General features: G+C 29.9%; 1 protein-coding gene across 2 annotated transcripts in view; it reads right to left on the bottom strand.

Annotated features, from left to right (window-relative positions):
• Window positions 1-25,764, bottom strand: part of LOC111628280 (zinc finger protein 79-like) — a 367,779-nt gene extending 342,015 nt beyond the window's left edge. The window contains exons 1-2 of one of the 2 annotated variants that reach the window (XM_023372029.1): window positions 25,522-25,762; window positions 7,584-8,491 (exon numbers count right to left, since the gene is read on the bottom strand). In XM_023372029.1, the coding sequence (XP_023227797.1) occupies window positions 7,584-8,429 (846 nt within the window). In that variant the 5' untranslated portion in view covers window positions 8,430-8,491; window positions 25,522-25,762. Of the gene's footprint in view, window positions 1-7,583; window positions 8,492-25,521 lie in introns of both variants that reach the window. The other variant, XM_023372028.1, reaches the window with a different exon arrangement.
• Window positions 25,765-27,129: the final 1,365 nt, after the last annotated feature.

The raw sequence follows: 27,129 nt of genomic DNA on the forward strand, positions 1-27,129 counted from the left end.
ATTCGAAAAAATGCCCCTTAATAAATAAAAATAAATAAAGACATTAATTCTTGTAAAAAGATCGCCAAGCGGTAGGTAAAGAGTCCGCATCTCTATGGTTGATGCATCCCGTTTTCTTGTGTGCTTTAAAGATCTCTAATTTCTCCAGATATTTCATTGTATGTAAATTTGTCGTTGGTTTAATAATTTCCGCCCGATCCCAATGGACTTGGATGTCGTGTTGCGTTGCGTAAGACGATAGCACGGTGTTATCAATTTTCTTATTAATCGTATATTTATGTTCCTTGATACGTTGTTGTAATTTGCGCATTGTTGCGCCTACATAGACAAGATCCGAATTAAAACGCTGATCGTGTAATGGTATAGAGTAGATTCCCGATGCCGATTTCCAGTCATAATGCTTCTTATCGTTTCTTAATAGCTTGAAAACTGTAGGATTGCGTCGATATACTATACTGAAATCATTAGTCTTGGCCGTTTCTTTATGTATTTGTCTTAAAAACGGNTAAACTACATTCTAAAGATTGCGGAACAACAAGGATACCAAAAGGAAATCATAAAGAATCTTATTACATCCTTCCAAACAACTAAACAACAGCATCCAGCAGTAGACGGTAGACAAAGGATGGTTTTAAATTATATCCCGTTTTTAAGACAAATACATAAAGAAACGGCCAAGACTAATGATTTCAGTATAGTATATCGACGCAATCCTACAGTTTTCAAGCTATTAAGAAACGATAAGAAGCATTATGACTGGAAATCGGCATCGGGAATCTACTCTATACCATTACACGATCAGCGTTTTAATTCGGATCTTGTCTATGTAGGCGCAACAATGCGCAAATTACAACAACGTATCAAGGAACATAAATATACGATTAATAAGAAAATTGATAACACCGTGCTATCGTCTTACGCAACGCAACACGACATCCAAGTCCATTGGGATCGGGCGGAAATTATTAAACCAACGACAAATTTACATACAATGAAATATCTGGAGAAATTAGAGATCTTTAAAGCACACAAGAAAACGGGATGCATCAACCATAGAGATGCGGACTCTTTACCTACCGCTTGGCGATCTTTTTACAAGAATTAATGTCTTTATTTATTTTTATTTATTAAGGGGCATTTTTTCGAATTAATTTTTATTTTTCATTTATTTTATCTACTTTTCTGTTATTTATATTTTAATTTCATATTTACGTTCTTTTTGTGTTCGATTTTATTCTATGTTATGGTAACTGAAGAAGATCGTTAAGAAACGGTCGAAAACGTTATTATATTATTAATTTTATTAGCTGGATTATTAAAGGTGTGTTTTATTATTATGGTATTGTCACAGTGTGCTGTCATCATAAACTCGTACAGTTGTCATCACATGCTATCGTTGTATTGTTTTTTTACCCAACATGAATATTCAAAGTATTTGCTTAATATGCAAGTGTTGTGTCAGTGGCAAAAAACACAACATCAAATGTCATTACATGGCCAATCACAGTACTTTTGAGGTTAGTTATCTGCCTAAATCAGAGTTAAGAAAAAGAAAATTGAATCAACTAAAATCAGGATTATCTATCCAGCAAGCATTTTTTACTAGCCATGTAAATAAACAAAATGCCACTATTGTTTCCTCTAAAATTCTCATTTGTTGGAAAAATGAAAAATACCATTTTTAGAAATTGAACTAATTGCAAAAACATTTCTTGTTGGAGCCAATTTGTTATTTGAAGGATTTTCTAATAAGCATGAAATTATTCAGCAATAAAAGATTTGTCATTATAAAACAATACAAGTACAAGAAGAATCCAGGTGATTTCAACAGATTTACAAAGTCAGTTGAAAAATGATTTGGAAGAGTGTATTATTTCACATTACAATTAGAAGAGTCAACAGATATATCAGATACAGTGCAATGTAAGTAATGATAAGAATGGTATTCAATGATTTAGTGTGAAAGAAGAACTAATAAAGGTATTATAAATGCAAGAACAAACAAGGAGTGAAGATATTTATAACAACTTAAATAATTATTTAACAGAAATTAATATGCCATTACACAAGTTATCAGCAATAATTACTGATGGTGCCCCAGCAATGATAACCTGCAATAATGGATTCTGTTTCCCATTGCAAGAAAGATAAAACCTTTCTGAACTTTATATATTATCACTGCATCATACATCAAGAATCATTCTGTGCCAAAATATTATCCTTTGAACATGTTATGAATGCTGTTGTTAAAATAATTAACAAAATGCAAGCAAATCCTTTATCACAGATTGTTAAAGCCCTTGTAGAAAAGGACAAATCTTCCCAAACTGACCTTAATCTTACATACAGATGTAAGATGGTTAAATAAACGCAAAACACTTGGCTGATTTTTTGATCTTTTGAAAGAGAAAAATTCCCTATTTCAGAAGGCCAAATGTTTGAACAATAGATAACCTACAGTGGTTGATGGACTTAGATTTTTAACTGACATGTGTGAAAAATTGAACAGTTTAAACCTGGATCTCCAGGGAAAAAATATTTAAATGATTAGCACTATAAAAGCATTCAAAGCCCAAAAGAGTTTTGTATAAATAATTTGTCAAAAAATTCTCTTGTACACTTTCCAAGGGTGGAAAGTGGCTGGTGAAAATAATTTTGGCCTAACACTTTTTTATTACTCATCTTAAAAAACTTTTGGAACAGTTTGAAAGTAGATACCAACAATTTACCATTATTGAACCCGTGGCTAATTTTTCGTAAATCCTTTTATTACAAAGTAGACATTACTGAAACTATTAAATCTATAGCAGAACTTCAAGAAACATTGATAAGTGAAGAGATTTTAGATTTTCAAAATGACATCATATTTTAAAATCTCACGATACATATAAAAACTTTTGGAATTAGTATAATCTTTTGAAAAAAAAGGAGCCTTAAAAATCAATCCTGTTTTGGTAACACATATTTGTGTAAATCTTTATTTTCCACCATGATTATTATAAAATCAAAAATCAGATCTCAACTTACAAATGCCAGCCTTAAAGACTGCATTTCATTTGCTAATTTCTTACATTGGGAGTGTAAGATGATAATCCCAATCGTAAACAGTGTCAAAGATCTGACTAATTCTGCTTTTATAATAAATATATATGTTACAGTAAATATATTACAAAACGCAAGTTATAATAAAGGTCATGATATTTAATTTATTTTTTTTAAATCCAATTTGCACTCATCACTATTTTTTGAAACCTCAATGTGCCTGCACCACAAAAAAGGTTGGGAACCCCTGCTCTAAAATATCTAATCATTCATTATTCAGTTAGTTTTATTGAACATTAATTTTATTCATAACTGACTTTATTTCACACCTCCTAATTGAAACATTATTCTGATGAAGTGTTTTGTGACATCATCACATCATAATTTTTGAAATCACATATGTCACTTATTATCGTGTGTTTATCCCTTCTCATCTAAAAAGTGTGATGTAATAGACATTAAAATTTTCTTGCAGATAGAAGTACAATACATATACATTTCAACCTACCAATTTTAGTGTATTTTACTGGCTTTTTTAACATTCATAATACATATTTCAGGCATTTTAAAGTGCTTCTAGCAATGTGTATATCTGATGTTTTCATGTACTGTACATATTTATGCTCATATAATGTTGTTTCAAACACACAAATCCAGCTATTAGTTATGTCTGTAAAGCATTTTAAAAATTTGTCACTCAACAACACAACAATTTTTTAGTATAAAAATTACCAATAATTCGTTGAGTTTCTGTAAACAAAACAGCCAGCAAGAAGCAATAGTAGATAGAGTTAGAATGAGAAGACATTCTGTATGTTAGAAAATGAAAAAAAACATGTCCATTCTGACAGTGCAAAAGCAATTTCAAGCTGAATTCAAGAAGAATCTGCCTGTGCACAACAGTACAAGTGGTATATTAGAAATTCCAAAATAAAGATTACCTGCACAATATTTTTCTCAACCAGAATGTCCATGGCCACTTAGAGTGAACTGTGTTTTACAAGCTAATGCATGTTGTCCTCCACAAGTGCAAGCTTAGAACTTAGCAAGTCACAATGAACAATATCACAAATTCTTCATAAGAGGCTGGAGTTTAAACCTTACAGGCATTATAAACTGCATCAAACTATCAGCATTAATGACAGACACATGCCTTCATTTCTGGTGGAAATAAAGATTTTTGGTTAAAGGTTTCAGGATTCAGTCATCTTTAGCAATGATGGACCTTTTCACTTATGTGTGGGGAGATAAATCAGCACAGTGTGTCAATTTACAAGTAATCATTAAGTATATGCAATTATTGCAGAAGATCAAGATATACAGGCCATTTTCCTTCACAGAAGCAATCATCATAGGGATGCATACAAGGGCATGGTGAATAACTGACCAACTGATGCCACTAGTTTAACAAAGACAAATGATTACATCTATCAAGATAATTAATTGTCCATTCATTAATCCCAAAGAAGTGAAACAGTACAGTAATGACAATCTCCCTCAATATTGATAATGTATTTTCCTGGAATAACCAGCATACTGGATAAACATTAGCATGCCTGTAACCTTGAGGTTTCTGGCATACAGAATGCCAGAAACCCCAAGGTTACAGGCATGCTAATTTTATATTTTAATTGCAGTTTAATCAGATCTAACAAAACTAGTTGTTAATTAAACATCAAAGAAAACATTCTTGAAAGTATAACAAAATAATAACGTTGTGATTTGACTGACTTAAAATCAAGAAGTGTTTTGTTTACAAAACAATAAAATAAAGACTTATTGGTTATAGGTCAGTGTGGGCTACACTAACCATATACCCTGACCTTAAAAATAACACCTACCTCTTAAATTTCACAGTGATGTTGAGAAAATTTATAGTAAATATATTTATGTTTTTTAATCAAATTACAAAAAAATAAAGGTAAAATAATCACTTTCAGAATTCCAAGGTTATTTTACATCTTTAGAAAGGACAAACTGAAGAAAATGATACAATCGTAGGTTTTTTTTTTTATGTAATGCTGACAGTTCCAGTTTTAAAATAAAAACTGGTTAGTTTTTTTAATGAACCCTCCAGAAACAGATGCATAACTTCACTTAAACCAGCATTGCAGCATTCCCCAGAACAAACAGGCATGCCAGCTTTTACCATAGGGAAATATCTGATTTCGTGATCTCCCGATACACCAGCATGCTGGTCATTCAGCAAAAATACAGTAGGTCTTGATAAAGTATTAAATGAGATGGCATTTCCAGTCACTGTTAACCTCATGAAAATTTTTTAGATGTGCAACTAAGTCTTCAAATAATACAGGAAAATGTAAATGTTTGTATAGTGATAATTGTAAGATAATCTTTAGTAATAGGATACTTTAGTGTATTTATGATATTAGGTACAATTAGGAGATGAGAACAGATGACCAATGTGACACCCCAAATGCATTTGCTATTAGGTGATGTCAATAAAGTCTAAATTTGTTCCTATTTGTCTAATTTTTCTTGTTTGATAAGGTCCGTTAAAAAAGCGACATTAAGCTTTAAATCTTTTAAGAAATTAATATTCAATTTCTATTAACTAAAATTCTCATAACAATAAGCAAAATGTTCAAACATGCATGACAAATTAAATTATTGAGCAAATAATTTAAATTGTGTAAACAAAAAAAGAATTGAAACTTACTAGTTACTACAAAACTAAGGGAAAACTTAATAGATATTAAAATTATAGTAAAAACATGGAAACAGATCTCTGTAGTGAAATTCCTCATTCCCATAGTGTTTGTCTATCCTGAAAGATATTTTCTACTTGCTGGATCAATTCTCTTCAGTTTTACATGTAGAATTACAAAAAATATAGAATTTTTCATCAGTACCTGCAGTTCAAAAATATGTGCATTAAATACAAAAAAAACATACATTTCCATCTTAATGGACAACTGTATATTTCTATATAGAATTCAAACAGAATTTCAGAAGTTTTATGGAGTAAATCAGTGAATCTAGTGTCCTTTACATCAGTCAAAACATGCCAGCAAATCACAAATCATCCTTATTATTTTGTTGTTAAATAAATTTTATCAGGTTTCAACATCTGTTTCAAATAGGTTACAACTTTAGCCAGGTTACAACTTCAAAATACCAAACTGAAAATAGCACTTTTCCATTTCTCCATATAGTCCAGCTCTTACGAATTTTGTCTTAGATATTAAACAAATAGTTGGATTCATTTATTGGTCTATCCATTTGATATTTGAAGTAATCATTGGGCTTGTTGTATTTATTTTTAAGTATATATAACACCATGCTGGGTTAGAACATATGCTGGCTGAGCAATGGATGGCCAAGGACATTAAGTCACCCTAGTTAGCACCAAGTTAATTAAATAATTTACATATAATTATATCTGTAATTAGTCTGGAAGCAAACATCAAATGGAGGTCCAGGCAGCATAACTAGCACATACACCTGCACAGTAAGGAAGAGTTAAAGGTTTAAAACCTGCTCTGGGCCAATTTCTTCTTCCAGAATATTCTAATATTACATTTTAGTTAGTTTTATATTTATTTTTAAATTTTTCAAGCGACAACAGCCTAACTTTGAAGTCAAGATGTCATAAAATCCATCCAATAACCGAAAATGTTTGTGTTACATTCCAAAATAATTGCAAAGCATTATAAGATTAGTGCAGTGTATTTAAAATGCCATAAGTTAATAGTTCAAAATACTTTTTAAATTGATTAAAAAGGTAAATATCTTCACATTTTGTGAATATACCAGTCCTAAAAATAGTAAGCCAGTATATTCTATAACAAGGTTATAATAATAAAACTGCTTAAAAAAGTTTTTGTAACGTTACAAAAATCAAAATTATGTACAAGAACATTTTACTTAATCTTAAATAATATCATTCTAAATATTTTAATCTATTTCTCCAAAAATATTATTAAAAAGATACCATAAATTTGAACTATAAAAAAACTTGAAAAATTAAATTTGTAAGTTTTGGAATAAAATGCATTTATCATCATGTACTTTAAACTGATAAAGTTATTTTATTATCCAGATTTTAGATTGTTCATTTTTCAATGCCTTAATCCAACTTAATTGCCAACTAAATAAAAACAAATCATGAGAGAACATAATACTAGAAAAACAAAATGTATATAATGCTGGAAATAAATATTTTACATTCAAGTATTTCATCTCTCCTCACTATCATTGAGATTTTGTTCATTTTATCCAGAAAGTAGAAACTATTTTGAATGCCTAGAGTGATTGATCTACTCAATGATTAAGTAGATGATCAATGCATCTGTAAAATATTTTGTAGTGTAATGTAAAATATTTCGTGTGTGTAAAAGTGTTACTTATTTTAGTTACTAAAATATATATGATTTTTGTATTTTGTTTAAATAATTTCAATTAATTCTTACACAACTAACATCTTTTAACAATATGAAAGTGAAGTTTATGCATTAATATCAAACAACTTTGCACAATGATCCGAACACCAGGTAACACACCTTCCACAATATACTTACATTTTCTGTTGTCATGGTCTGTTCCATTAACTTTGATGGTTCAACATCATAATCCCCTTCATCACCAGAAGGTTCTTCTACACTCATATGAGAATCTTGTTGAGATGGAAGGGCTCCGTGTGACTTCAAGGGAGGAACTCCATGATGTACAGAATGAAGGGAGGAAACCTGAGATTGTGGATGGCCGGATGGTGCAAGTCTTTGACGTGCATCATTGGTTGATTCAACTTCGGACGTCACCTCCTCAATGACTTCAGGAGAGTCTGGTTCTTTGATTTTAGATGGCACCTGGTCTTCACTATCACTACGATTTGAACCACTTAAAGATCTTCTCCTTGGCCTACCCCTTTTTCTCCTACTTAATGGAGGCGATTCTGCCCTATGTTGTGTTTGTGCTCCAGAAGCAGGAAGAGATTGAGGCGTATTTACTAAATGTTGTTGAATAATTTCTTGTTGTACAAGTCCTCCTGGTCCACCATGCCTATTATCACCTGTAACCTCTGCTAGACCTTTGACTTTTAGCGTCTCAGCTGTTTTAAGAAGTGCTGATAACTGATCTTGTGACACATTGACTTCACCACGATACATGAAGTCCACTATGGCTTTTAAGTCTGTATATTTCATGTCTTTCATAATAACAATTGGATGCTTGCAAGGGTTTTCCAAAAATAGACTCTGAAAGAAAGGACTACATGCAGAAAGTACCATTTTGTGGGCCTTTAAACTAAGACCTTCACATGCTAAAGTCACATCTACCAGGGCTTCACTTGACAGCAACTGGTCAAAAACAGTCAACATATTTGTTTGGTGATTGTTCCATTTTAAACAAAATTGTTGGGTTCCCATTTTTTTTGTTCGTTACGCACACAGATGAGTAGAACGCCACTTTGGTGACACAAATTGGTTACCTGAAAAAAAAATTTAAAATATTAATACTAATTACTAATCATATGCTAGTTTTATACAATAAAAATTTTTATTTTGTAATTAAGTTTAACAGATCTGTTCTGACAAGGATGCATATTAATGCATATTACCACCATCATTATCAACTGATGCTCAAAACTTATTGAAATGTACAGAAAAATCTTTTCATTGGCAAAATATTTTGTTATAAAAAGTTTAAAAATGGCACTATGTCTACAAATAAAATTTTCAAACCACTGCTTATTTCAAGTACAAAGTACAACACCAAAATTTCCAGACGAACCATCGTGAGGTATAATAATACTAAAATTCATCAACACACCTCTAAACCACTAATTATATATACACCTCCCATGTGTCTAAAGTATATCATAGCTACTAGAAACTTAAATATTAAATGTAAATTAAATAAACAAATAAATGAAATACAAGTACTTATATTGTATTTATATTAGTACTCTGCCTCTTTATATCAAACACCAGGGCCATGTTCAGTAACGCAGAACACCTAAGTTAGAATTCTGAGTGGCTTAGTGGGCGGAGCTAAGAATACATAAAAGAAGCTAGTGGTGGGTGGAGTCGAGCAGTAGTTAGAAATGAGTTCAACATTGCAGCATAACTAGACTTAGCAAGAATTCTGCGTTACTGAACACAACCCAGTTGTCACCAATACCATGGATGTCACGCAGCTTACACAATGAAACACCATGGTCAATTTTTTTTTTAACAGTTGTACTTATCTTTGACCAATATTGACTGAGATCAGGTTTGATACCACCACTAACACTCTTCTCCTTTAAAAGCCACAGCTAGGGTTAAAGTTAAGTAAAATTAAGAATATCACAAAACTGTTCAGTGTAAATAAGCATGCCTAATATACAATGCCATCTGTGGCTGCCCAGTGAATTAATCCAGCGACCATGGGAATTTCAAGTTCCCTCTCATAATTTTGCTTAATTAAATAAAGCATATAAAGGACAATCAGTTGCCAGAAATTAGGTAGTGTATCTAGTATCTAATCAAGTTCGGGGTAATTTCATCACCAGTGCCTGAAATTAAACAGGTTATTCTAAGCTGAGGGCCTATTTAACAGTTTAAGATAATAAAGATATACTGAACTACCAAAATTCTTGTGCTAAAAGTGATATATTTTTTATGCAGAATTTTGGAAAGAATTGAATTATTAGTTATAGATGTGTGTTTATTTTATCAGATTATAAATCAACTAATAACAGAGTCTGAATCACATATCCTTACTCCTTAGAAGTTTCTAGGATAACATTCAAACTCATAGTAACAAAAACCAAGACAAATTGCAATTTTAAAAAAGGTAAGACAATAAAATTAGTTTGAGGCTTGGATTCTGTAGCTGAGAAAAACTAAAATTATCATAACATTATATTTTGATAACTAGTTTTGACACCAATTACTAATTTTAAAATTTTAATAAATAAACAGAAGTGAAAAATTAGATGAAAATTTTAATTTTTTCTTACACACATGTACATTTTTGATTTTTTTACTTTGTGATAGGTAATTACTTGAATGTTTGAATTTGAAAATGCTTGCATTATATATTTTGTGTTTAAGCATTTCATATTGGTGATACCAGTAAACTGTAAGACAGCAATATAAAAATTTTAATAACAAATGCAAAAAAGAGCAAGTTTGTTTACATTATTTAATGTCAATGGTTGTGTTGTTGGTGTGAATATGAGTTTGTGTTATTAACAACACAACCACTGACATTAAATAATGTAAACAAACTTGCTCTTTTTTAAATTAGATTTCAAGAAAAGGATTTAGTTAAAATTTTCTTATCTGATCAGACCCAACTGCCAGCATTTAATTTCCATCTTTTAGAATCAATTTTACATAATTTTATATTTAAAAAATCAGTACAGTAGAATATTGATTATCCAAATATTGATCAGCTGAAACAATGGTTAACCAAAAGCGTTCGTTGGCAAATTCAAATTTCTGCTAGTGCTGTGGTGCTGCAGCACTCTCCCCCCTGCCAACCTAAACTGTACCTATGTAAGGTACAGTTTATACAACTTTATGTAAGGTATGTATTTGTAAGACACGCAATACAAAATATATACAGTACAGTTTTATGTTTAATATATTTTTTGTAAATGATCAATTATCCAAAAAATCAGTCATCCAAACAACTCCAGTCACAAATTGTTTCAAATAATCAATGATCTACTGTTTTAATTATTGTATATGATTACTTGTATTGCTGAAAGTTCAGAAAAATGCAAACATATCTGTGCACTATTATTGTTTGCTTATGAGTTTAATTTATAAATGGATGTTACAAATTAATTAATATTCATTAAACTCATTCAAAATTCAACAGTTACAGGCAACACTCATCACAGAACTTGCATAAAAACCTTGCAATTAAATTAGAAATGTCAAAAAACCTATTGTTTTTGTAAATCTCCACTATTAATTTGCTAGCTGTTAAAAATCATGAAATCCCAACAACTTTGTTTGTTTGGGAAGATTTCTGTGACTAGTTTTTACTGAACTTGTGTTTATATCAGAACATTACATTTTGTATGACTAAGATTAATAAATTTGTTAAATTGAATGTTTTTTTAGTTATTTTGGTTTTGATTTAACCAGTTGTTAAATTTTTCTGGTTATGTATTACTACACTTCATTCTTTCATTCATTCTTTTGGAAGTCATAATAAGATAATTTTTGTTGCAGTCCTAAATTATGCCTAGTGGATGTGGTAAAAAAAGCACTGATTTTCTAGAATCTAAAGTATACAAAATTTGGACTGTTTTAAAAAAGAAAAAAATGTATCACATGTTCCCAAAAGTTTATAAGCATAAATTTTTGGGAACATGCAATATGTAAAGAAGCAAATCCACATAATAAAGAAATAATGGAAAATTAGAACTGCTATTACTGCAAAATGCAAAATCCATTCCCCAAAACAGCAATTTCCATCCTTTTTTGGACTTGGCATACCCCCCTTGGCAGCCCATTTTTTCCAAGTTTTGTTTCCCATTTTCTTATTTTTTTTTTAAGTTTTATTTAACATGTTTGTCAAACATCAGCGCATTAGTCAATTATACAGAATTGTTCAATTATGTGTAAAAATAAGTTGTTCTTTTAAATCAAAAAGCATTGGAGGAAGGACATATAGATGTAATAAAAATATAATATTTTAAAACTAAGCATAAAGACCGTGACATTACCAAAGGCCTCAAATGCAGAATCCAAATATTCTTATAGTACTATACAGTACATCCACCATTATTAATTTTTTTCACATATCCATAGAAACACACATCCCTGCATTGGGAATCGCTGTCCTGAAGTATAACTTTTATTGTCTTTTGAAAGTTAATCCCTTTCTTGTAGTGATATTCAGTCTTGTTTAACATGATAGGTTCCTGTACTATCATGTTATACAAGACATGTTATATCAAAGTGCTTGCATTTAGAATTTGGTTTGAATTTTTTGACTTAAGGTGCATTGATATTAAATGCTTGGAGTGTCTTTGGAATAATTTATTTTATAATAATTAACATACAATGCAATATTAAAATATGTTGATTTTGTATAAGTGTTAGCATTAAAAAAAATTATAATTTTGTATGATTTATTTCAGTTGTTTTCACTGACAGAACAGTATTCTCATTGAGAAAATGATGCAAAGATGTTTTTATATTTTTAAAAGTTTTTATTTTTCAATTTTACTTTCCTGAACAGCATACATTGTTACATTATTGGTAAAAACAATGAAAAAAATTATAAAATAAATCAAGGTATTTTATCATAATCTTATTTTATATAACTGTGTGAGCATCTTTACATTCTCAGCCTTAGTAGTCAATTTAAATTTTACAGGAAAAAAACACTTCTCATTGTTTACTAAATTATATAGAAAGAAATCTTACCTACTAATTTTAACCTGTAATAACTGTTGTAATCATAATAAACTTCATATATACAGTATAGTAACTCCTTAATACTTACCATTAGCATAATTAAAGTTTATCATAAATATTTTTTATAACTACATATTATAAGAATTGTGTTTAAAACAGATTAAAATATGTGATAAATCCTTTTTTTAAGTTTGTCTTAACTTTGTCACAAAAAAATTGTGCAATGTTATTTTGTAAACATATTAACATCTTGCAAACTCATTTTTGTTCATGAATATTATTCTGAATATTAAGCTAGTGTAAATATAAAAAGAGATTGAAGAACACAAATCAAAGAAGCTCAACAGATCAAAATTAAATGCACAATATATTTCTTTTTGTACTCTTTCAAATAATTTCTGCTATTTGCAAACATTCTTCAAACTAAGATTTTGTCCAGAGAATTACTTGTTACTTCTAGTGGATACTCATCTTTTGCAATGAGGCTGCAATTTCATTTTCTTCTTCCATTAATGGGATAATTGCCTTTCATGATTTTCAGAATTCAATATGCACATTCTGCTTCTTGAATTACAAAGATACAATAGACAGGAATTCACCAGATATAACTTGAAGTTCTCTGGACAAAAAAACTTGAATACAGTTTGAAGAATGTGTTTGCAAATGGCAAAAATTAAATGAAAAGAAATAGAAAGATAATCTATTCCACATAAAGTAATTCTTTCAAATCAGGATATACTAGCTTTAGTAGTGAGAAATACTTTATAAAACAAATCAGTCGTATGAAAGAATCATATCTAAGCACTTAAAACAAGTGTTCTGAATTTGTCAATCATAAATCACAACAGAATAATCAAATCTAAATCACATTAAAAATAATTTCAACAAATCAAACTAATAATTATACATTCATAATTATAAATTCCTGTAATAGTGATACTTTTATCTAATAAAAGAAATAAATGATTACATAAATATTTAATTACTGAATAAATTTTGAAAATACAACTCTTAACAATATAGATCAAAAATACAGAATTGTAACATGAAAACTCTTTCAAGCCAACACAAGTATATCAAGAAATATGCAATCTAAATGATCAATCTTGCCAGTTTTTAAGCCCTAAATTTGCCAAAATCAGTGCTATTTGTTACCCAACGTCATTTCAGTTAAACTAATTATTAATTAATTAAACTATGTATTGAAGTTGCAGAAAAAAAAACAGGAGAGGGGAAAAATATGCTTGCAGTACAGTACATTCAAGGAAAATCATAACAACAAATATAAAAAGCTTGTGCTAACAACAAAGTCAGCGCCAGTATTTTACTGTAAACATCGATTAACTATTTATAATTTTTTATGTTGTGTAGTAATGTTTTAAATGTGAAAAACAATGTTAATAATTATATTATATATTGGCTTATTCAGGAATTTTAATCTTTAACTCAAAGTAAATGGAAAATTAAGAAATATTTGTTTCCAGGAACTCAATGTTAAAAAATTGTGTTTTTAATTAAATTTTCCAATTGTTTAACCAAATTCATTAGCTGTGGATTTTTCTTCTGTTATCACTCATAGATACATATACAAAAGTTAATTTTAAAAAATTTTGAGTGAAACAATTTAGATTAAGACAATATATGATTCTGTAATTCTAAGAGACTATTTTATTTAGAAGTGTCTCTAACAAAATATCTTATACCCAAGCATGATTTTTTTTAAAAATGAAGTTATTGATTGATGGGTTACTTCAGGCTATAACTTTGTTAGTTGGAAATAATTTAACCATAAGAAATTTTTACTAAAGGATGGATGGTTAGACTGCCATTCTGTATTATAATGATAGTCTAACCTCATACCTATAGTATAAATTATTCATTTCAAGGAATTTATAAATAAACCAGATAATAGACTGAAGTATTCTAGAATTACATAATTTTATTAGTATATCCATCTAAAATTTTTTCTGAGGAAAGCAATCTGCATGTTAGCTGGCTATTACAAATTTCTTTACAAACCATCAGTGAAATGGAAACAAAACAATACTCATGCTGTAACGGAAACATACTTATCTAAAGTCCAGTAATCAAAGTACAGTGGAACCTCGCTTAACAAGCACCTCTCATAACAAGTAATTCGCATAACGAGCAAATTGTAAAAAAAATTACTTGCTTAATGAGTGAAGTTTCGCATAACAAGTGATGAGGAGAGGGAACGTCCCAGAATGTGCGCATGCTACATCAGTCTGTGTTTAGCACTTGTTCTGCTAGCATCATAGGTGTCGCTTGTAATCACACTTGTGTTCAGATATATTACATATAAACATCAACAACCATAGCCCGTTATATAATAAACATGCCAATTCTTTGGCTATTTATTGAGCTATTTAAAGGCTATAATTAAATTTTAGAAATTATTGTATTTCAATTTTTTTTTGTTTCTGCAAATCGAATTCAAATTCCAGGTTGGTTCATTCCATGCTAGAAGAAAAGATGAAATAAACAAATGCTTACTGGAATTAATTAAATAATGTAAAACAATATTCAATTAGTTCAATATAATAATAACAAAATTCAAACCACAGATGCACAATTTAAATAATATGTGCATCTGCAGTTTGAATTTTTGTATTTCATAAATTCGAATATTTTGTTTGTTATAATGATAGAATAACTGGAAAAGATCGCTTAAATCAATCGAAAATGTTTTTAACATATTAAAAGTTGTGCTGGATTGATGAAAGGTGTTGTTTATTTTACATTAGAAAAGATGAAGATGATTCATGCTACTTAACAATGTATATTGTATAATTTTATTTGAATAAACATTATACATAAAATATTTCAGTATTTCTTTCAGCATGGATTGCATTATCATATTTTACATTAATTTATATATGAAAAATTGCTTCACTTTACAAGTAACATTCTGGAACAAATTATACTCGTTAAATGAGGTTCCACTGTGTTTATATTTATTTTAATTTTATTAACTGCCAGAAGAAATAATTTAGCTAGTCATTTAATCAGATAAAAAAACAGCTTGGGGTAATTGATATTTTAAAAAACCATTCAGCATTTATACCAAGGTAGTACAAATCACACTAAATAAAATCAACCTTATTAAACAGGTCAAAAACTCAATACAACTTAAGAGATATGAGCAATTTTGTATATTAGAAGTCAATAAATCAGTCTTAAGGCCCTGTACACACTAGGCGTTTTTCAATGCGCGTTTAACGCCGAGCTAACGCGCGTTAGCTCGGCGTTCGACGAGCGTTAGTTCGGCGTTTAGCACTGGCTCAGTTTGGAAATGGACGAGAAAGTAATTGATTGTGTGTGCTCCTCCATCGTCGCTATAAGGCAGCACATATATCTCAAAGCGCCCGTAAAGTGCCCACAAAACGCACGTTTTAACAAAAATCTATAAACGCGCGCTTGGCATTTGAGTGTATACGGCTACATAGAACTCTTGGTTCTTTAAAACGCGCGTTTAACGCACGTTGAAAAACGCCTAGTGTGTACAGGGCCTAAATACTATGTGCTGCATATAATTTGAAAAGAAGTAATTTTGTCATATCTTTATCTCAACATTAACATGCCTTACATGGCCTTCCTTTCCATATGTGTTTAGTCTTGTCAAAAATCTGAAATTTTCATTTATGACTTGTAAGATGCCAAGCATGCAAATCTTTAGCTCAATAAATACAAGATTATTTATTTACATCATATGTGGCATATAGAAGTCAATAAGTCAATCATGATACATATAACATTGCTCAAAATGAAAGTATACCCATTTGAGATATGCTTGCTAGTTTTTTTTTATTCAGTATATAAACTAGCTATTATATAAATGCTGAATGGTTTTTTTAAACACATTGTATATATGATTTATGTTTAATAATTGCTACATTGGTTAGTGAATAATGAGGTATAAAATGAATTTAAATTATCAAAGCCAATTACTGGATTAAATTGGGCTACATTCCTGCTAATAATAATTATTAAATACCAATAATTTAGTAGTCACTGACTTTGATATGATTATTGGGCTTTAAGTTGTTTATATATGAATTAAAATTACAAATGCATAAATTAATTTTATTCCTATATTTCATTATTTTCTGTTGAGTTACACATAAGTGTTGCTATTTCTAGAATGAATTTTTTAAAAATTTCATCAATCGCACTAGGAAAAATAATTTAATGTTAGTTTTTATATGAAAGTTATAAGCAATTGTTGCTTCCAGTTAATAAGTAACATTCAATAGTTGAAAAGCTAATGGAAACAATTGACACTACAATTTCTCTACTAAGAAAAATTAGTGATTTATCTTCACTGTTGTTATTTCAGTTAGTCAGTACAGAAAATCCTCATTAATTCAAACTCGGATGGTTTGAAATCCCATTAGTTCATAACCATATTCTTGTCCCAGTTGGGGAGATTTACATGTTAAAAAGTTAGTTTGTTCGAAATACAGCTACCTCAAAATTCAAAGGGAAAATTCTGTCCAAACTGTGGACAGAATTTTCTATGCACACATTAACTCTTTCATTTAGACAGAAGTGCCTCCGTGCTATAAGAGAACAATAGACCAAGAACAACTGTAATCTGCTTTATATAGCTTTGCTTTTACGGTAACACATTTTCAGGTGTCACCTTACTCATGGACTACACTTTCTTTTTTTAGCTCAAAATACAGCTGGGTTTCAGAATTAAGACATTGAAGTGAGTGGCAGATTGAGATTTTTGTAGGAGTCTATACTACTAGATTTGGGCAACTTGCTACTTGCTGAACCACTTTAAAAATAATTAGAGCTACATTTTGAAAAATTCTGCCTTACTTTTTATTAAAAAAAACCTATCTGACAACCTGCGAGGTTCTCACCCAACACATGCTGTTTACGTACACTTTATTTATATTTATATTTATTATTAATAATAATTAAATAACATTATTATTATTTAATGAAAATAGCATCTGTATACATAGCTGTATTCAGTTTGCTTAATAAATCAGTTACTTGACATTTGGCATATTATAAATATCTGATAATTAGAAATCCCAATTATTTCACCCCTTGAATTTTGAATTAACGAGGATTTCTTGTATCTAGTTTGCAAGACTGATTAATGTAAAAAATGGAAATACAGAAAAATTTTTATTCTAAGAGTTTGAATATTTCATTATTGCAATATTCTCTAATAAATGCTTAATAGTGAGTATTACAGTAAATTAAATTTATATTCATTTTCAAATAAAAATTTTAGTACACCAAAAAATCTAAACTTTTGTACAAACTTACTTCATAACACTAGTCTATAAATTTAAACTTTGTTTTCTTCAGAAACAAAATATGACAATTTCTGTCTTTTATGTGCTGAATTTAAAAACAGATGAATCAGCTATGATTTCTTAGATACTGCAATTTTAATGAAATACACAATATATATTTTTATAATAGAATACCTATGTTGCACATAGTTTATAAGTATTGAACACAATAATTATAATCAGAATGTAGTATTACATACATTTATTGCCTAAAATATTGAACTCATACATACATATATGTAAAATAATATACAGTAGACCCCCCTATAACGCTTAGATACGTTCCACGCTAACCGAAAATTACGTTGTAGGAACGATTAAATACATGAGCCAATCGCAGCCCGATAGGTGGGAACTTTACGGACTAAGGCTGTTCGAAAGGTTTTCTTCTATAAAATTAACCGATTCTAGACTAATTCCACTCAACATTTCCAAAACACGTATAATTTTTTGGGAGTAATCCATATAAACTATGCTATAAACAAAAAATTATAGGATTACTTACCGAGTGTGTACCGTTCGACTACGCCCGTTGTTCAAAGCTTGTCTTTGTCGCGGAACAGCACACGATACGGCGGCCGCGATATCTGATAAATAATTTATCGCAGAAAGATAACTTGACCTTTGGAGACATCATTAATATAAGTAATTTTTTATGGCCGTTGAATAAGAAGTGTTTCTTTCACAAGAAATGTATAAAATTAGTGCTGTATTAGACTTACGGTACCTAATTTACATACTGTACAGACGATAATAAACTCAACTTACTCCTAGCTGTCATAAATCCATTTACATTACTGTATACTAATGAACTGTGGATTAGGCATTCCATTTAGATCTGCTCCAGTCCATCTTGCTGCTGCTAGTTGCAGTCACTTGTTCTGTCCCTTGATGTGTGCAATGTATCTCACATTTCTCAATTTTTATTATTAAAGTTCATAAAAAAATAGGACTGTACTGCATTGTAAATAACACTTGTTTTATAACTTAAACTGCTAACATGTATTTGTATATAACATGTATCACTACTGTATTTTGTGATGCAACACATATTATTCTACTATACTTTAAGTTTTTATACTTACAGTACTATACTATATTTTCCTTCTGTCTTTGCATTTTTTTCTCCAAATGGTGCCTGAACACTATTAATAAATTAACAAATATATACACAAACAACATTGAAAACAACATTGTGTAAGCTGAAATGTTCTAGTTTTTTCTATACTAATGCATTTTCCATAATTTCAGCAAGTTTTCAATATGTAACACTATACAATTACACTAGACTGATAGTGTAAATCAGTATTTCTCAACGGGGACAATATCACCCCCATGTGGGTGTTTTTCCATGCTGAGGGGGCGATTAGTAACAATTTATATTTTGGGGGCAAAAAACATTTTTTTGGGCGATAGAGTAAAACATTATATTAATAATAATTAAATAACATTATTATTATTTAATGAAAATAGCATCTGTATACATAGCTGTATTCAGTTTGCTTAATAAATCAGTTACTTGACATTTGGCATATTATAAATATCTGATAATTAGAAATCCCAATTATTTCACCCCTTGAATNATTATATTAAGAATAATTAGATATTTTATTTGTTATATCATACAATAATTAAACAAATAACATTATACTAGTCACTAGTCTATTCGATGCAGTACGAATTTGGTGTTGCCGTTGGCAAAATTTTCCAATGCCGAGGATTTTTGCCAACGGAATTTAATAAAAAGCATTTATTAAAATCAATCTAAAATCGGTACAAAAAGCATATTTTAAAATTTCATAAAGAGAAGCACAAAACTGCAAATTAACATTTTGTCACATTTAAATTCATCTTTTCTTAAACTTCAAGCACATACCTTTTGTTACTTTATCTTTGTTTAAATACAATTAAAATTATGAAGATATTTTAAATGTCGTTTGTAAAAAATCAATCATCCATTAGAATGTAGGCGAGTTTAATATAAATCCCAAGATAAAATTTGTTTTGTGTAAAAAGAGAATGACGACAAATTTTTATAAATTAAAATCCATTGTGCCCTCTATACCCAAAATTATGTACATCCAGACATCAAATTCGTTAGGGCCATTTTCTCTCCATTTCGCAAGAAATTGGTATACCTTATATAAAATATTAATTGACCAGGTTTGGTTATCTAAAATTAGGCATTGATACGGATCAAAGTAACTAAATTCGATTTTCAACACGTGAATTTCTATGCATTCTAGAATTGCTGCCATAGTCAATCCTCTCGACAACAAATCATAACGTAATAGTTCCAATCCCTCTATGTTAATAAAAGGGTTCTCAGATCGATTTCTCTCAAACCATCTTACATATGATTTGAAAGTTGTACTTAAATCGATTTATAACACCCATTTCATAGTGTACAAGAGGTATTCCAGGGTCATAATCAATAACTACTCCACTTCTTATACAATGAATCATATCCAGCATGTACCATTTGTCGTCATGTACTCCAAATCTTATCGGTTTCAATCCATGTCTGTATAACTTTTCTAGATCGCAATATCTGCATCTTTTTGTAGGATCATTTGTAGAAAGACACGATCCCATATATGTACGACAAATGTAACACCTTCTTTCTCGAATTGCTTTCACGAACAACCTTGTACAACATCTACAAGCGTGTGCACCATAATAATCCGACCAAGAGGGGTGGGCAACAACCCACGCAACCTGACACGTTGTTTCCACCTCTATCGGATCTGAATCCTCAAACCTGCTCCAAAGTGGCCATTGTCAGGAAATTTATCAATTAATACTTTTTTTGAAGTGAAGGGGGCAACAATTCGTTAGAGGTTGAGAAACACTGGTGTAATCAAATACTCAAAAAGTAACTGTTAATTTCACTTTTAAATTTAATGGAAATTATTTGAAGCATCCAAGAAAATTGTAGACTGAAACAGACTAGGGTACAAATGTATTTTAACCTTTCAACAGTGGAATAGTCAGGTATGGTGCTACCCCTTAGTAGTGGAGAATAAACGTGCAAAATTTTTACAGTATTTTTCCATGTGTTTTTTCTCATTACTGTTTCAGAAAAAGATTTTGTAAACAGTTATGTCTAGTAAAGAAAAGTCTTTATTGTTACATAATTAATTATGTGAATTTTTTGCAGTAGTTTTTGGCAATTCCCCCAAAAGAATTTGGTATATATACGTCCTTCACCACTGCCACACGATCGCCCTTGACGAATATATTCACTGCTCACTGCTGAGTGATTAAAAAGACAACCAAAATAAACAAATTACATTTTGAAAATCTACTCAACAGTACAAGATGTAGTCACACCAGACAGCATTTCCCACACTAATATTCTTACAGTTCTCACTGTCACTCTCCACTAAAGTTTAAAAGGAACAACATAAAAAAAAATGTCACCAGCAGCTGACCAATGAATGAAACAGAAAACCGGCACATCAAATTCAAAAGTAGACTACATAGTCACAAAGAATAAAAATTAACATTTGTTCTTGTTTGACCTTTTTTTATATTGATTATCATCATGTGTATCATTAATTTGCATATGGTGTGCATAACACGAAAATAACTGCCATATTGATATTGCAGTTCCTTGCACAATAATCTATTGCTAGTGGTTATGGGATATTGCATTTTTTTACAGTAGCCTACCAAATTCTACACAAGCCATCAGTAATGCAATGACCCACTCAAATATCTGGCTATATATACATATAATACATGATTACAATGCACAAATTAAAAATAATATGAAAACTTTTTGAATTACAAACTAGATCTAGAGGATATATTTTAAGCACACACTATCACCATTTCAATGATAAGTCTGAAATAGAGAAACAACCAAAATCTAACTGATGCTAATATTTCTCCTGATCTGAAAGCATTATGTATACATTATGCTTAAAACAATCATTTTCAATTACAGTAAAAAATAAATGCAATATCATGAGCAGACATACATCAACAATAGAGCTTAATTTCTCAAATGTGGCATTGAAATAATGGTGTATTCAAAACACATTGTACTGTCTCTATTATAATTAATGTAACTTGAATTATTATTTTTAGCCTGAATATCATAACAACATAAGACTATATACAATATGTACTATATTATTTATGTTCAAAAATGTAAGTTGCTTTGGTTGTCCTTAAAACCACACTAAAACTCAGGCTTTTTTATACGGTAGTTTCGAAAACTCGGCCTAATGTGAACCGAAGGGTGGCCGAGTTTGTGAAAATGCCGGGTTATTGGGAATGGGGTTTAAAAAGACTAAGTACAAGTGTTTCCTCAGAAAATACAGTACTGTACTTGTATGTATTGTTTGCTTGAGAATACAACAGAGAATAAACTGCCCAAATACCCTTAAACAAAGGAAAAGTACGTCCTTTATGGAGGCATAGAGCCTTTACTACATGAAAATGAAAATTAATGAATACACTGTGTACAGTAATTTACCTGATAAGACAGACCTCAGAAAAATACTTTGAGGCATAAAGCTGTCTATAATGAAAATTAATTAACTAAGGATTTTTTTGCCCTGCCAGGGTATGGCCGAGTTATCCGGACTCCAGGTTATAGTGCTGAGTTTGAGACTACTGTTTTGAAAATCAAACTTTTAAATCCCATACATCACCATAATAATGGAAAACTTACTAAGTGATAGTTCATGTTTTACAGAACTTTTAAGGAATACAATTAATGTATTCCTTCTTAATGTACCCACCAAATTAACTTCATTACGGATGACAGTGTCAATCATAACAAATGAAATTGAAAAACACAGGACCCTATGCCTGAAGAAAAAGTGGAATATACTTGTTCTAATAATAACTCAAAATATATCATTTGGCATTAGGACTGTTCTCTAATACTACAATGATATATACATCCCATCAGGTCTACAGTGTACTTTATCTTATATTCATTCATTGGTCCAAGTAAAAAGCATTTAATCAATATTTGCAATTAATTAGTAGTAATACTTTTTTGACATTTTTAAATCTTTTTATTTTAATTTTATTTTTTAACAACAGAAACAATTTAAATTTTGGGTAAACATTTATGTTAAGGGAGATGCATTTTTTTTTTTAATTTTAAAAAGGAGGCATTTAATAGACATTTGAAATATCATCTTCATATTAAACAGTAAAAAGAAGACATTTGAAAAAACATTTTTAGAATTCATCAATTTTAGTATTATACAATTAATGTATTCATTCTTAATGTACACTTTTATACAAAAAAAATGTAAATTCTAAATGTAGCATTATTTCACAGACATTCCTAATTAAAACTTACCAAAGTATAAAATTTTTGAATATATTCCCACTTTCATTAGACTAAGTAAATCAAAATGGACATTTATTAATCAAATATTTCACGTGTGTCCCTTTTTTTATATTGAACATTCAAATCTAATAGTAAAATATTTTCCTCTAAATTTCATAGAATTGCAAAAATTAGTAGAAAAGGATACATCTATTTTTGACATAATGCAGCAGAGCCACCTTTTCAATTATATTTTACTGTTTAATTATTTAAATTAAATATATTTTTCTTAAATATATTTATTCTAATAAACCGTACAGCTGCAAGATGAAAGTTACAGGCAGTACTCTCTAATAGTAAGTAGTCTTTTGGAGGAAGATAAGGACTTATTCTAAGCTCAAAAATTGTATATTTTATTCAGCAATGAGTGAACTTATTGAGTGTTGCATTCTTGTTAAGGTAATAAGTTAAAAGAAATTATGAAGATTTGTTCCATTAATGGTTACCCTCAAAGTCACATCCAATTCATAATGAATATAAATCATAAATACCCTGTAATAGTTAAGCACAACACATGTTGGACATTTACATTGATAACAGTTCATTAGAATAAAAAAAAAATACAATAACTTACCCAGACATCTATTATATAATCTTAATTTAGATATAGCTTTTGTAATTCGAATAAGATGTAATGACAGCAACAATTATTTAATTAAAATTTCAACTTTTTTAAAATTTCATAATTTAAAAATTAGTTAATCAAATATGAAAATGTTCAATGATGCAATGTATAAAATACTATGTAGATGTATAAATACATTGAATAAATTGCATATTATATAATCATTTAAATTTTGATTATCAAATATTCATCTTTTATGATCAATATTAAATTAGCTGATGTATTGATTTTATAAATTTTTTCATTGCATTAATATAGTAATTTATACATTATTAGGATTTTATATATAATTAACGAATATAAATACACAATCACAAAGTTGCTTTTCAAAATTTGCATGGGGCTAACACATTGTAGAATGCATATGTATGCAAAACAGAAATTACTGATTGCATATATTACAATGTTATGATTAATTTATAATAAAGAACATTTTACATAAGTCAACGTTTTATCACTGCTAATATTTTTCAAGCTACACTATAATAAGCAAATCAAAAATTTTAATCATTTAAGAATTCGAAAATGTTTGTTAGCTCTATGTTCTCACATTCACTAACGTACTTTATAATTAAAAAAAAAAAAAGGAAAATCTGCACAATTTAAAATCAGAACTGCCACAACTCTGTTACACTGTCTGAAACTATCACTAAGTGTCCACATGTAGTTAATAAACACATAGTGTAATTATAATAATGCTCAAAGATTTTCAGTTCAGTCGACAGTTTTGTTCAAAGTAACTTCCGACATGTTTCATGTTCATTGTTCCATAATGAACATGAAAAACAAAATTAATTCTGAAATAAGCGAATGATTTAAAAACAAAATTTTACGAATATTTTTAAAACAAACTAATTATTATAATCTTCATCAAAATTTAAAACATTAAACTTTTTCAAGCGTGAAAATTAAAATCATCAATGAGAATCACTTATGCGCTTACAAATTTTCATTTAAATCATTTCTAAATGAAAATCTTTAAAATTTCTGAAATCTTAAAAACAAACATTTTGCTAAAACAAAACCTAAAAAATGAAAAAAAAGACTCCAACATACAACTTAGCTTTTAAAATTAACCTATTCGGAATAAACATTTTGTCTTTTAAAACAGTTTTTAAATTTAAAATAAATATCCCATGACTTAATTTAAAAAAAAAATGAAGGCTCAATTCCGACCACACCCAAATCGGTTTAATGGAGGATTCGCCATTTTGTCTTTCTTTTAAACGCCTTTCAATTAAAAGCGTAATAATAATTCTAATTTCAGAAGTAAGGGGAAAAATACAATAGAGAGAAGCAAGAGACGAGGCATTGGAATGGATAAAATGGCTTGTAAGCATTAATGGGCAACTCAGCCTGTTTTATTTCCGAGCGAAGTGTTGGAGAGTCGGCCATCTTTTCCCTTCCGAACCATGAAGAAGGCTGAAAACAACAACAACGTCCACCATTGCTAGGCTCAGTATCGGAACCAAGTGGATGCAACAAATACGCATCGGACTTAGTTTAAAATGTTGAAAAAGCGGCACGAAAGAGTTGGAAATAATGGAAATGAGAATATCTCGAAAGAAATCTATGATTATACAAGCGATGAGACTTCAGGCTCAAGGCTGATGTTGTAAGGAGGTAACGGCCATTTTGTTGCGAACCATAGATTTTGCCTTCGGTCAAAAACTATTCTGGAAATACTTCCAAAAGTATTAATGGAGACAATATTCGAACTAAGTGCATTAAAAGAGTTGCTAAGCAACATAAAAATCTTTGTTTACTCACCTTATTGTGCAAATGTTCGACCCGAACGATCACAGTTGACGGCTGCCGTTGAGAGCCCGCGTTTTGTGCAGGAAGGAACAAAGAACGCTGAGGCCAGATATGCACGAGACGCTTTGGTTGTCTGCGGTATATGCGACGGGGCCAAATAACTGAATACACGGGCCTGCGAGGGAAACCACCCAAAACGGCCACCCAATGACGTTATGGGGAAGGGAAGGTTGATGGGGGCCGGAAAGGGCGAATACTGCACACGAAACTGTCCCAACGTTTCGCGCCGATTTGCTATGTGTTTTAAGGGCGACTTACTCAGTTCGCCATATTAGAGCGTCGTAGCGAAAATTTCCTATTTTTAATAAACGGCTTCATTTTCTTTACGCAAAATTTTTCCACTATTCATAACATTTTTATTAGTCAATTTTTATATTTTTTTAAAGATTTAACTAAGTTAAAATAGATTATATATACATCAACATATATATATATATATATATATACACTCTCATACACATTTATATATGTTTACCTATCTATTTATTAACGCTTATCTTTTTTTAGATTTAAGTAAAGCATTATGTATTGTAAGTGTTACATATACATCGCGCATATGCGGTAAATAATCATAGACGTAATAAGTAAAAGCGTTGTACGGATCTATTATATATAATTATTAAACGTGATTGTTAAATGCTTATAGCATTATGGACAAAGTGAAATCTCCATTGCTCCCTTTCTGCAATATTGCCAGACAGTACGCTCGAAAACGCATAGCGCACATGTATTAGCAGTATTGCTTGACATAGCGGAGAGCGTGTAGACTGCGCAGCGTGTCGAATGACACACGAAGTGAATTACGCAATGTTCTATTTGTAGTTTTGCCATTATCGAATGTAAAATTTGCGTTTAATACTTAAAAAAACTCAATTAAAAAATCTGTATATTTTCAAAAATAAACTCGCCTTCCATTATGAAAAAAAAAAAAAAAAGCTAGGAAGTCTGCAAAAATCGATAAAAATAAGGCTAAAACGAACCCTTCTTTTTCGTCTTAATACCGAAACAAATGGTCTTTTTAGATAAATTTAACACCCGAAAATTTTTAGCTTTTAATAATTTAATTTAGAAAAAAAAAAAAACTAAAATCTCTTATGTGTATAAACATATTACATAACATACATAAATACTATAAGCATCGAAAATTTTAATTAATTTCACTATTTTGATATAAAATTTGTATGAGATTAAGTGCTTATTCAGGAACTATAACGCTCATAGTTGATATGCACCATCATCGTTCAGGCCCAGCATGGCGGATTAATCTCTCTTCTCTTCTCGTCATGGACAACACATCATTCCTACTGCATTGCACCATTGCTCTCAACGATCGATATTAAGATTGCTTTTACCCTTCCTTTCGTTCGGCCTTCTCCCTGCGAATTTGCTTTTTCTCTTCTTCTGTTTATAAAATTTAAACGCGCAAAAATGTATTTATATTTTGCATTTTACTGCAAAATTTTATAGAATTAAGACTTATACAAAGCATATATCATACAAATAAAATAATTTAATTTTTTATGGAAATATTTATTGATATTTAACTTTAAAAAATAAAAT

This window comes from Centruroides sculpturatus, unplaced genomic scaffold, assembly GCF_000671375.1.
Source record: "Centruroides sculpturatus isolate CEXI.00-Female unplaced genomic scaffold, Cexi_2.0 scaffold544, whole genome shotgun sequence".
In the NCBI taxonomy this organism is placed as follows: Eukaryota; Metazoa; Arthropoda; class Arachnida; order Scorpiones; family Buthidae; genus Centruroides; species Centruroides sculpturatus.